General features: G+C 36.9%; 1 protein-coding gene across 5 annotated transcripts in view; it reads left to right on the forward strand.

Annotated features, from left to right (window-relative positions):
- Positions 1-12896, forward strand: part of COL14A1 (collagen type XIV alpha 1 chain) — a 214471-nt gene that overhangs the window by 31135 nt on the left and 170440 nt on the right. For all 5 annotated transcript variants that reach the window (XM_073893159.1, XM_073893157.1, XM_073893158.1 and 2 more), the window contains exons 4-5: positions 5310-5453; positions 9750-9839. In XM_073893159.1, coding sequence (XP_073749260.1) covers positions 5310-5453; positions 9750-9839 — 234 coding nt within the window. The remainder of the gene's footprint in view (positions 1-5309; positions 5454-9749; positions 9840-12896) is intronic.

The raw sequence follows: 12896 nt of genomic DNA on the forward strand, positions 1-12896 counted from the left end.
GCCTAAAACCAGCAGAAGAAGAGAAATAATAAAGATTAGAGCAAAAATAAATGATAGACAAATTTAAAAACCCAGTAGAACAGATCAACACAATGAGGAGCTGGATCTTTGAAAGAATTAACAATACTTATAAACTCCTAGCCAGACTTATCAAAAAGAAAAGAGAAAAGTCCCAAATAAATAAAATCATGAATGAAAGAGGAGAGATCATAATCAATACAACAAATACAATTATAAGAGAATATTATGAGCAATTATATGGCAACAAATTGGGCAATCTGGAAGAAATAGATACATTCCTAGAAACATATAAATGACCAAAACTGAAAAGGAAGAAATAGAAAATTTCAACAGACCCATAATCAGCAAAGAAATTGAAACAGTAATCAAAAATCTCCCAACAGGGGCACCTGGGTGGCTCAGTCGGTTAAGCGACTGCTTTCAGCTCGGGTCATGATCTCAGGGTCCTGGGATCGAGCCCCGCATTGGGCTCCCTGCTCGGCGGGAAGCCTGCTTCTCCCTCTCCCACTCCCCCTGCTTGTGTTCCCTCTCTTGCTGTCTCTCTCTCTGTCAAATAAATAAATAAAATAAAGATCTTTAAAAAAAAAATCTCCCAACAAATGAGTCCAGGGCCAGATGGATTCCCAGGGGAATTCTACCATTTGAAAAAGAAGTAATACCTATTCGTCTGAAACTGTTCCAAAAAATAGAAATGGAAGGAAAATTTCCAAACTCATTTTATGAAGCCAGCATTACTTTGATTCCAAAACCAGGCAGAGGCCTCACTAAAAAAGAGAATTACAGAACAATATCCCTGATGAACATGTATGCAAAAATTCTCAACAAGATACTAGCCAGTCAAATCCAACAGTACATTAAAATGATTATTCACCACGATCAAGTGGGATTTATTCCTGGACTGCAAGAGTGGTTCAATATCTGCAAATCAATCAATGTTCATACACCACATTAAAAAAAGGACAAGAACCATATGATCCTCTCAGATGCAGAAAAAGCATTTGATAATATACAGCATCCTTTCTTGATAAAACCCTCAAGAAAGTAGGATAGAAGGAACATATCTCAATATCATGAAGGCCATACATGAAAGACCCACAGCAAATATCATCCTCAATGGGGAAAAACTGAGAGCTTTTCCTGTAAAGTCAGGAACATGGCAGGGATGTCCACTCTCATTACTGGTGTTCAGCATAGTACTGGAAGTCCTGGCCTCAGCAATCAGAAAACCAAAAGAAATAAAAGGCATCCAAATTGGCAAAGAAGAAGTCAAACTTTCACTCTTTACAGACAACATAATACTCTGTGTAGAAAACCCGTAAGTCTCCACCAAAAAATTCCTAGAACTGATACATGAATTCAGCAAAGTCGCAGGATATAAAATCAATGTACAGAAATCTGTTGCATTTCTATACACCAATAATGAGGCAGCAGAAAGAGAAATCAAGGAATTGATCCCATTTACAACTGCATCAGAAAGCATAAGATATCTAAGAATAAACCTAACCAAAGAGGTAAAAGATCTGTACTGAAAACTATAGAACACTTATGAAAGAAATTGAAGAAGAAGACACAAAGAAATGGAAAATCATCCCTTGCTTATGGATTGTAAGAACAAATATTATTAAATTGTCTATACTACCCAAAGCAATCTATGCATTCAGGGCAATCCCTATCAAAATACCACCATCATTTTTCACAGAGCTAGAACAAACTGTTCTAAAATTTGTGTGGAAACAGACAAGACCCCGAATAGCCAGAGGAATGTTGAAAAAGAAAACCGAAGCTGGGGGCATCATAATTCCAGACTTGAAGCTGTATTACAAAGATGTAATGATCAAGACACTATGGTACTGGCACAAAAACAGACACATAGTTCAATGGAACAGAATAGAGAACACAATGGACCCACAACTCTATGGTCAACTAATCTTCGACAAAGCAGGAAAGAACATCCAATGGTAAAAAGACAATCTCTTCAACAAATGATGTTGGGAAAACTGGACAGCGACATGCAGAAGAATGAAACTAGACCATTTTCTTACGCCATACAGAAAAATAAATCCAAAATGGATGAAAGACCTAAATGTGAAACAGGAAACAATCAAAATCCTAGAGGAGAACACAGGCAGCAACCTCTTTGACCTTGGCCGCAGCAACTTCTTGCTAGGCACACCTGCAGAGGCAAGGGAAACAAAAGCAAAAATGAACTATTGGGACTTCATCAAGGTAAAAATCTTCTGCACAGTGAAGGAAACAATCAAAAAACTAAAAGGCAACCTAAGGAATGGGAGAAGATATTTGCAAATTACATATCAGATAAAGGGCTAGTATCCAAAATCTATAAAGAACATATCAAACTCAACAGGCAAAAAATAATCTAGTTAAGAAATGGGCAGAAGACATGAACAGACATTTCTCCAAAGAAGACATACAAATGGCCAGGAGATACACGAAAAAATGCTCAACATTACTCTGCATCAGGGAAATACAAATCAAAACCACAATGAGATACCACCTCACACCTGTCAGAATGGCTAACATTAAGAACTCAGGAAATAAAATATGTTGGCAAAGATGCAGAGAAAAGGGAACACACTTACACTGTTGGTGGGAATGCAAACTGGTACAGCCACTGTGGAACATAGTATGGAACTTCCTCAAAAGGTTAAAAATAGAAATACCCTATGACCCATCAATTGCACTATGAGGTATTTATCCAGAGGATAAAAAAATACTGATTCAAAAGGGCACATGCACCCCAGTGTTTTATATCAGCACTATCAACAATAGCGAAATTATGGAAAGAGAGCTCAAATGTCCATCAGCTGATGAATGGAAAAAGATGTGGCATATATACAAAAATATATACATATATATACACACACACGTATATACATATATACGTATACATAGATAATATGGAATATTAGTCAGCCATCAAAAGGAATGAAATCTTGGCATTTGCAGCAACGTGGATGGAACTAGAGTGTATTATGCTAAGCAAAATAAGTCAGTCAGAGAAAGATAAATACCATATGATTTTACTCATATATGGAATTTAAAAAACAAAACAAATGAACATAGAAGAAGGGAAGAAAAAATGAGATAAAAACAGAGAAGGAAGCAACCCATAAGAGACTCTTAACTGTAGAGAACGAACTGAGGGTTGCTGGAGGGGAGGTGGGTGGGGGGATGGGCCAGATGGGTGATGGGCATTAAGGAGGGCACTTGTTGTGATGAACACTGGGTGTTATATGTAAGCAATGAATCATTAAATTCTACTCCTGTAATCAATACTACACTGTATGTTGACTAACTTGAATTTAAATAAAAGCTTGGAAGAAAAAAAAAAGAGATTCTTGAACATCATTATGACTTTAAAGGTCAAAATACGAGTTTCCAATTTGTGGTACCTCTGAGAATTCCCCATATCTGATCTTGAAAGTTTATTCTTTTTCCTCCAGGTAATTGGTGTTTTAACTTTCCCTGATTAATTACTGATAATACTAAACTATTCAGTATACCATGTAGGTGGCATTAAAGAATCAGGGAGTCTTAGAAGTGACTTGTGTAGCCTCTGACCCAAATCTCAGCCAGATTCTTCAATCCTCTCTGCCACAGCACACCCACAAAGCAAACCTCCAGCTCTTACTTAAACACCTCCAGAGACAAAATAAAAATTGAGGGTGAAAGCAAATTATTTCTTCATGAATACTGGTTATATTTTTTCCAGTGACTCAGTGTCCTTACTACAGTGACCCAAGCCAATAAGACGGTGTTGACACTCTGTTATCTACTTGATCAAACATAAAATAGAGTGAACAAAAAAGTAATAAATGCATCCAGACACAAAATGTAGACATTTTAGCACTGCAAGACGTGTTCCAAATACAGTTTATACCAGTCTTTCCCAAAGCGCGTTCCATGGTAATCTGCAAGATGCTCATAACTATTATACAACCATTTAAATGGTTTAATGGTCAAAGAAATTTAAGAAGTCCTATTTTTTTTAAAGATTTTATTTATTCATGAGAGACAGACAGAGAGAGAGAGGCAGAGGGAGAAGCAGGCTCCCAAGGAGCAGGGAGCCCGATGCGGGACTCGATCCCAGGACTCCAGGATCATGACCTGAGCCGAAGACAGACACTTAAGCATCTGAGCCACCCAGGCACCCAAGAAGTCCTATTTTAAAGAGTTTCATTGCAGAATTCTCAAAGCCTTTAGTAAAATAATACACCTATGCCTCTCAGGGATTCTAATACAGAGTATTCTAAGAAACTTTTTTTTTCTTAGTGAAACACACATCAAGAAAGATTTATGTGGTGCACTTTGTAGTAGATGAGCTTTAAATAATAGACGTTTGTGAAACTGGGTTTAATATCTTGGACATAAATGCATTTGGCAAGAAAAAGGCTCAGTTCTGCCTTCTAGTAGCAGGCAGCATGGATGATAGCAGCATCAAATTCCAGACATAACATCATTAATTTTATGAGACTATGATTACAATATATTGTAATCTGTGTTATGTTTAATTCATTCAGCAAATTTCAGATCCTTTTTGCTGTTAGGGCTAGCAGGGCGGAAGCTTTAAATTTCTCCTTTCTCAGACTTAGTACCTACTGCCAGAAATTAGAAAAGAAAGGCATATTTGGAATTTCGCCTAAAAGTTGAATATTTAACCAACAGTATTTCCACAAAAGCCTTAGATGTCAGTCTAATTTGATGGAGAGATAATGGAGGTTTGAAATCTTTTCACGATGCAAGCTAACGTTTAAGTAGCCGGGCAGTGACTGGTTCTGTCAACATCCTGAGCCAGTTACGCTCAGGCTTAATATAATTACATTGCTAATGCTTTAGGGATGCTTTGACTCAGTTTAGAGAGACCATAGCAAAAATTCCAGCGTAGATAATGGCACTCAGTCTGCCTTTATCTTTCCCTTCACTTTTAAGTGGAATTCTTTCCTTGAAGACTGTCTCTGATGTTGAGGGCTTACTGTCTTCTAATCCTGTACTATGTCTTTCCCTAGTGTATAAAAGCAATAATGCCTTATGATGAAAGATTTTTGTAAATGTGTTTTGTCTAAATTAGACAAGTTATCTAATGCAAAGAGTACAACCAAGAATGATAAAGAACAATGTTAAATTTAAGTGCTACGTGCCTATGCACCATTAGGTATATATTTAAGTGTTTTCACCTTTTAAAATCTTGATTGCTGATTAATAAATTTTCTTAATGTATCCAGTTAACCTGTTTCTTAGTGCTGATTTATCTTTTTGTTTTATTATAGGTGGCAAAACCAATCAGTTGAATCTCCAGAACACTGCAACTAAAGCAATTATTCAAGGTCTTATGCCAGACCAGAACTACACAGTTCAAATTATTGCATACAACAAAGACAAAGAAAGCAAGCCAGCCCAAGGTCAATTCAGAAGTACGTATTTACAGTTCTTAAAGTGCTACCATGGGACTCTGTTCCAGCTCTGAGTTTGAATCTGTGGTAAATATTGTAACAGGTTAAAATTGGATTGTTTGGATGAAGACATCTTGAAAGATATTTAGTGAAATCATCCATGAGTTCCTTCTATCACTAATACACTTCTGCTCCTCCCTTAACCTGTTGCACTGCATGCCTGTTTAAATCCTCTAAGTTTTACGTCTCAAATGCTCTCCTTCACACTGTCCTCGGAACCTTACCCAGACGTCTCATCATCTGCCCGGTACCTAATAGGTGCTCAATGAATACTTACGAGTCATTCAGTGGGTGATGCCTACACCTGCTTTATAGTATCCCTAGCAAATGCCAGTCTAGCCTCTACGTAAACAATCTATACAACACGGAATTTAACTCTTTTTAATAATGAATCAGTTGACTTTTATCATCGGCCTATTATGTGCCAGGTCCCATGACCAAGAGCTCTGTGAACATGGTAAGTGTTAGGGAGAGAGATATGTTCCGGCCTCTATGAAGGGAGATGCTCTCTCTGTCCCAATAATGGGCTGGGATAAGAATGGATGGGGGATGGCTTCATATTTGAGCCACTTCTCAAATAGCAAGTTGGGCAGACAGGGAAAGGCAGGGCATGCCAAGATATTCTAAGCAATGGAGAAAGCTTTGAGGCAGCCCAATCTATGTCATTAGAATGCCTTTCCTATATTAAATTTAAAAGTTGTTCTTACAGGCTGTGCTTCTTCTGTCTTTCAGGAGATAGATATTCATTCATTTATTCTTTTTTTTCCATTTAACAAATATATATTGCATGGCTGCTAAGTGTCAGGCCTTATTTTAGGCACTGGGAACATAACAAGCCACTGCCCCCATGGACCTTATATTCTCGTGAGCAGAGACCCCAGCAACTACCTCTTCCTGGGAGTGGTCATTCATATATGGACGGCAAAGGTTTTTTTTTTTTTTTTTTTTTTTATGTATTGTGAAAGCAAACAGAAGAGGCCTGTCCTGGTTAACTTTCTGTTTACTTCATTGTTAATATAGACTCTTTAAAAATTCCAATTTTTAAGGGATAATTTTAAACATATTTTAAAAAATCAGCAAGATAGTATAATAAACCCCTAAGTATCCATCAGTCATTTCAACAATGAGCTATTCATGGCCAATCTTATTTCATATACTATCCTCACCCCCCACTCTGCCCTAATTTTGAGGCAAATTCTGGACATCGTTTCAAATAACAATAGCTTTTCAAATCCTGCCATTAGATTAATCCACAAATCTGGGAGGCTGTGGGATTTATCCATGAATCTAGAACTGTGTGTTGTAGCAGTGTTCCAGCTGGATTTTCTGCCCCTCTCTCCTTTTTTTTTCTTCCTCTTCTAAGTAATGTTTTATGACATATATTTTGTGATTTTTTTTTTTTAATTACAAAGCCCCCAACTTGGTTAACCTGCTACCTCTTAAAATTTCTGAACAAAGACATTTGGTAAATCCACCTGTTAGTAGTTCATGCAGATGTTTTAAACATGACATTCTTTTGAGATTCACATTATCTGGAAGCTCTGGAAAAGGTTTTTTATGTTACTTCCAATATAAATCAGCTTCTGTCTGCCTTTATTGGCACTATACTTGCGTTTCTGGCCTCTGACATTTCAACATGAGTAAGCGAAATAACTCTTCTTAAAGTTTATGAGAAGCAGTGAAAGGACCTGGAGACATTTTACTTTAGACTGAAGTCATTGCAATTGATTATTCCAGATAGTCCATTGACTGAGCATCCTAACAAACAGGTAACCTGAAAAATCTTTGCCAATAGCTAGTTACTGAAAACACTTCAAAGGAAATGCAGTTGTTTTCAGCTTGCTTAGCTCTGCTGAAATTATCTTATTGAGACAGTCTAACTGGTAAGTTGGATAACTTATATGTAAGCAGATATATTTTTTAGCTACATCATTATTATTGTCACGGATTTGTTCTTTCCAAGTAAAAGTTTGCAACAGTGATACTAAAAGAACTTTGGATGGTTTTCTTTTTCATTTTGCTCCTTGTGAGATGGAGCTAAAGTCTGGTTTCCCCTCCCTGGAAAACTTCCACGGTTGGGTCCAGGAAAATGATGATCCATACAAATGCTGTGCACCTAAGTTTGCAGTTAGTGTAGAGATTTGAAGTCCTCATAAGTCCATCTTCTGATACACAGGGAAGCATGAGAAACAATGCTTTTGGATTTTGAAGATAGAAAGGCATGTCTGATCTGGTGTGTGTATTTGGCCAAGCAAATCAAGCATGGCCTCAAGTTTTCTCATCTGCAAGTGGGGGTAATGATATATGCCTATTACTGTGGGTTAATGCACTTCAGCACATAGTAGGACATGGTTGCTGTTGTCATGATTAATGCCACTTTGCTTATGACAGTCTGTTTTCCGGTTTAGTTTGCCTCCTGCATGAGGAAGACAAGCAGCTTGGTGTGACATTGACATATGTGTTGCATGTTATATGTAACGTAGGGGCACAATTGAAAGTGACTGTTATATATTATATATGTATATAATATCAGAATGGTTTATGGCCCTCTTTTGGCAAATTTTCTTTTTGGCCTCCATTTTCCTCTCTGGAATGACATTTTGCTAATCTCTGCCTGCAAAATCTTGCTCATCTTTCAAGTCTGGCTCAAATGTCACCTTCCCTGTGAGGTTTCCCTAAGTCTCCACCTCTGGAATTATTCTTTGCCAGATCTATTTCTGCTTCTATGAACACTCAGCACATTTGTTCTCATATTAAAATTGCAGATTTCTTTTACAGGATGTAAGCAACTTGAGGCCATGACCTATGGGTGGGTGGGGTTGAAGATATATATTTGGAAATTATCCACAGAAGGGTGAGCATTAAAATTGTGGGGCAATAAAATTATAGGCGGGGTGTGCAGAGATACAGGGCAAATTTAGTATATGATCATGTTTCAGGAATGGAAGCAGAAAAAGGATCCAAAAAATGAGAATATAAAGGACGGGTCAGAGGAATACAAGAAAATCCAGGATAATGCCTTGGTAAAACTGACAAAGAAAAGAATTTAAAGAAGGGGGTGTTCCAAAGTGGTTAAGGCTTGTAAAGAAGTCAGAGAGTGAGGTCTGAAAAAAATGGATTTAGAAAGTTAGAGGGTCAGTGGGAACAGCAGGATCAAGGCATTTTATTATTATTATTATTATTATTATTATTATTATTTTAATTTTGGAATTTAACCTCTAGGTACCAGAAAGCCAAGGATGGTTTCTAGGGAAACAAATAACAGAACTAGAGCAACATGACCTTGGCAACTGGCAAGTCTCAAACCCCTTCAGCAGAGGGATGGAAATCAGTAGAAAGAAGAGGAGGGGGGGATGATAGAGACAGGGTTAATGGAATAACACCCTAGAGAAGGCAGGAAGGAAGGTTCAGAGGAAATCATTCCTTCCCCTACATAGCCCACCCTGCAATAAATCTGCTGATTTCCATTAAGTGAATGCAACAATTAAATGCGATAGCTCACCAGAGGATCCCTTCTGCCTTTTCATGGGTGTTTTATTTGTGCAGAAACCATTGCCATTGGCGGTGGTCTGAGCTGACGCAGACAAGTTAAGGTGCCAAGCAATAGCAGGAAACTGCTATGGAGTATAAGCAGTGGAGAGTGAAGGCATGAAGGAGTAGATTGGTATGGGTATATTAATTCTGGGCCCCTGAATAGTTCATACTGAAACTGACAAAGAAATACTACTACTTATTAGTAGGGAAGCTTTTTTTTTTTAAGTTTGGAAGGAAATTATTTTGGATTCTTCACCTTCTATTGCAGACAGACCAACTCCAAATGAAGATATTTGTGGCCAAGATCTTTCTAGAACAGGGGCCAACTCATTGGCCTTGTTCAGAGACCAGAAGATATGGCTTGAATCCTAGGCCAATACTTTCTGGTTTTATGAAATATGTTTTAATTACTTAGCCTCCTGGTCTTTCCTTCCCTCATGTAGGAAAAGGGGGTAATCATGCTGATTTTATAGCAGGTTGAATTTATTTGATACATCTGCCCATAGTGAATACTCGACCAAAAGAATTCCTTAAGTGTTTTCCACACCTTCCCACGAGGAGGTGAAATAAAATAGCATTTCCAGTCTTTGGGAATGGAATTCTACCATGGAGCTAATTTCTACCTAATACTCTCGATACTTGCAAGGGTTTTAGTAAAAATCATTGAATATTTTCTTTTAGACTTTAACACGACATGTTGCTATGTTTCTCCTTTTCTTCCAGTTAAAGATTTGGAAAAAAGAAAGGAACCAAAACCCAGAGTCAAGGCTGTGGATAAAGGAAATGGGAATAAACCATCTCCACCTGAAGAAGGTCAGATTTTTTTTTTTTTATTTGCTCATTTGGGGGTTGAGTTGTTTTAATAACACAAGCAATACACACATACCTGGCCATTGGCCCCATCATGACATTCCTTCCCTCCTCATACCCGCTGCCACTACTTTTGTCTCCCTTCCTCTCCATCTTCAGTACCTTGCCAAGTTCTCTTGGATTTATTTTCTACTGAAATACTGGACAGAGTCTGTTCATTTCTTTCCATGTCTATTGCCAATACTCAGCAAAGCTGCCATTTCTTTTCTGGTATACAGGATTATTTAGCAAAATCTCAATTTGTTTTCTACTGAGAAGCTTGAAGAATCTTTTCAAAACAAATCTGACCTTACACACACCTTAGAACCCGTTCAATAGCTTCCCACTGCTCTTGGACCTTCAAGCCCTGCCTACCCTTGGAATTTACCTGTCCCTTCCTCTCCTTCCTTATCAAACAGCTCACTGCTTTCTAGCCCCGCTGGCTCTTTCAGATCCTTTAAAGATCTGGTCTCTCTCCGCTGCATTGTCTGCATGAGACACTCCCCTCATCACCCACTCTGCGTAAATACCTCCTCTTTTACCTGCAAGGCTTTCTTTGAAACACTTTCCTGACTACTGTCCTCCTTTACAGGCTCTCATATAACAACTGATTTTCCTTCACAGCATTTGCCATAGTTATAATTTCACATTTCCTGAATTGGATCCTTATCTCATTAATTTTCAATGATTCTCCTTTTTGTTATATCCATTTTTAAGACTAAAATATCCAAGTACTGCTTTAGCTGTATCATGTAGATTTTGAGATTTATTATTAGCATTATGTAGCACATACTATTTTCTAATTTCCAGTAGGCTTTCTATTTTGATCCACAAGTTACTTAGAAATGTATTATTTAATTTCCTTTTTTCTAGATTTTATTTATTTATTTATTTATTTATTTAGAGAGTATATGAGCAAGGGGAGGGGTAGAGGGAGAGGGAGAGAGAATATCAAGCAGACTCTGCCCTGAGTGTGGAACCTGTCACGGGGCTCAAACCCACAACCCTGAGATCATGACCTGAGCCACAATCAAGAGTTGGACACTCAAGTGACTGAGCCACCCAGGTGCCCCAGGATTGTATTATTTAATTTCTAAACTTATGGAGAGTTTTAAAAAAGATATTTATTTGTTTTTGGTGTTTAGCAAATTGCATTGTGATTGGAATATTTTTAAAAAATTTGTGGAGACTTATTTTATTGTTTAAATGTGGGCAATGAGAAAAATTTTAATCTCTTTCTCTAATGTATGATTTGTCCGTTTCTCTTTGTAACCCCGGTAATTTTCCTTTAAATAATGGGCGAGGTACATGTAAAATAAAAGTTGTATTTTCTCAGGGACTTTTTCTTTTGTAATGGTTCTCTTTATTTTTAGTAATTGAATATTTGACTTGAAGACAGTTTTGTTTAATATTAATATAGCAGTACCGGCTTAATTTTCTTTAGTAGTCACATAATACATTGATTCTCTATCCTTTAACTTTCACCCTATTTGTGTCCTCAGGTTTAAGGTGAGTAATCTTGTGAAGAGCATTTAGTTAGATTTATAATATTATTTCTTACAATCTCTGTTTTTTGATTGGTGACTTTAGTCTACTTAGATTTGTTGAAGTTACTGAAAAGTTTGGGTTTGCTCCTTGTTGTGTGCTTTCTATTACTGTACATTTTTCCCTGTGTTTTCCCTCCTGTATGCCTGATTTATTTAGAATTGGTCAGTTTTTTAAAAATGCATTCCCCCCCGCACTGAACTAAAAGGTATTGGAAAAAAAAAAATCCATAGAATTTTGTATACATTACCTTCAATTATCCATCTCCTGTATTTTACATAATTCATGGCAAATACATTTAGTTTATTTTTTATAAACTCATATATATATATAAACTCATAAATATAATAACTCATAAAGTTATTATATTTATAATAATTATTATTTTAACAGCCAGGGTTTGTCTAGATTTTCCCATGTGTATGAATTTATTTGCTCAGCATTCCATCTTGTATGTCAGACCTTCTCTACATGTTCAGTTTCCTTTAGAGAAGATCTGTGTTGATAAACTCAATTTTATTCATACCAAAAATATCTTCACCAACCCCCCTTGGTGTTGAAAGATTAGCTGGGTGCCAGGTTGAGCGTTGTTGTCTCTAGCCATTTAAAAGATGTGTCACTCTCTTCTGGCTCTTGTTTTTGACAAGCCTGTTGTCAGTCTAAAGGTTGTTCGTTTTCAGGTCATTTCTCTTGCACCACACCTACACCTCTGTCTATTTGTCTATCATCTATCATCTCTCTTGTTGTATCTTATATCTGCCTCAGACCCGTATCACAGAATTCATTCTTACCCCTCTCTTTCCATATTTATAACCCTTTTGCAAGAGCCTTTGGAAACATGGCTCCCAATATCTTAAATATATCTGCTTACATGCTCAATCATAAAAGTAGTTTTAGAATTTCAAACCTATACACACAGTAAAAAAATCTATTAGAGTTCACTATATGCCTTTAGTGTGGGTGTATAATAAAACATCTGTGTTCAAAAGGATCTTGGGTTAGTTCTTTTCTTCCCTATTCATTGTGGTTTTGTCATTCATTTTTAATACAGCTGGATTAATTTATGAATGCATAAACATTAATGTGGTTCCAAGAACAAAAAAATTATACAAAGGGGTAATACTCAAGAGAAGTATCACTTTCCTTGTTTCATCTACCTAGTTTTACTCACCCCTTCTAAATAACCAAACTCATTAGTTTCTGATTTATCTTTCCTATTTCTTTAAAAAAAAAAAACAGATTTGTAAATATTTTTCTGGAGGATTTTACATGTAAGTTCTCAGCTGAGTTTTGGCTTAGCATTCTTCACCATGTGGTGCTTTAAAAATGGCACTCAAGGTGAAATCTATCTTCTATCCATGGATTAGAGTTGGCCACAGAATTTAGCTATAGCTTGATATTCCTAAATATCCTAAGTTCTTTATTTTTTCCCTGATTCACCTTCCTCCTGCCCTTTAAAATGAAAGATCACGTGAA

This window comes from Callorhinus ursinus, unplaced genomic scaffold (genome assembly GCF_003265705.2).
Source record: "Callorhinus ursinus isolate GAN/ISIS: 27379988/994484 unplaced genomic scaffold, GSC_fseal_2.0 scaffold5, whole genome shotgun sequence".
Lineage (NCBI taxonomy): Eukaryota > Metazoa > Chordata > Mammalia > Carnivora > Otariidae > Callorhinus > Callorhinus ursinus.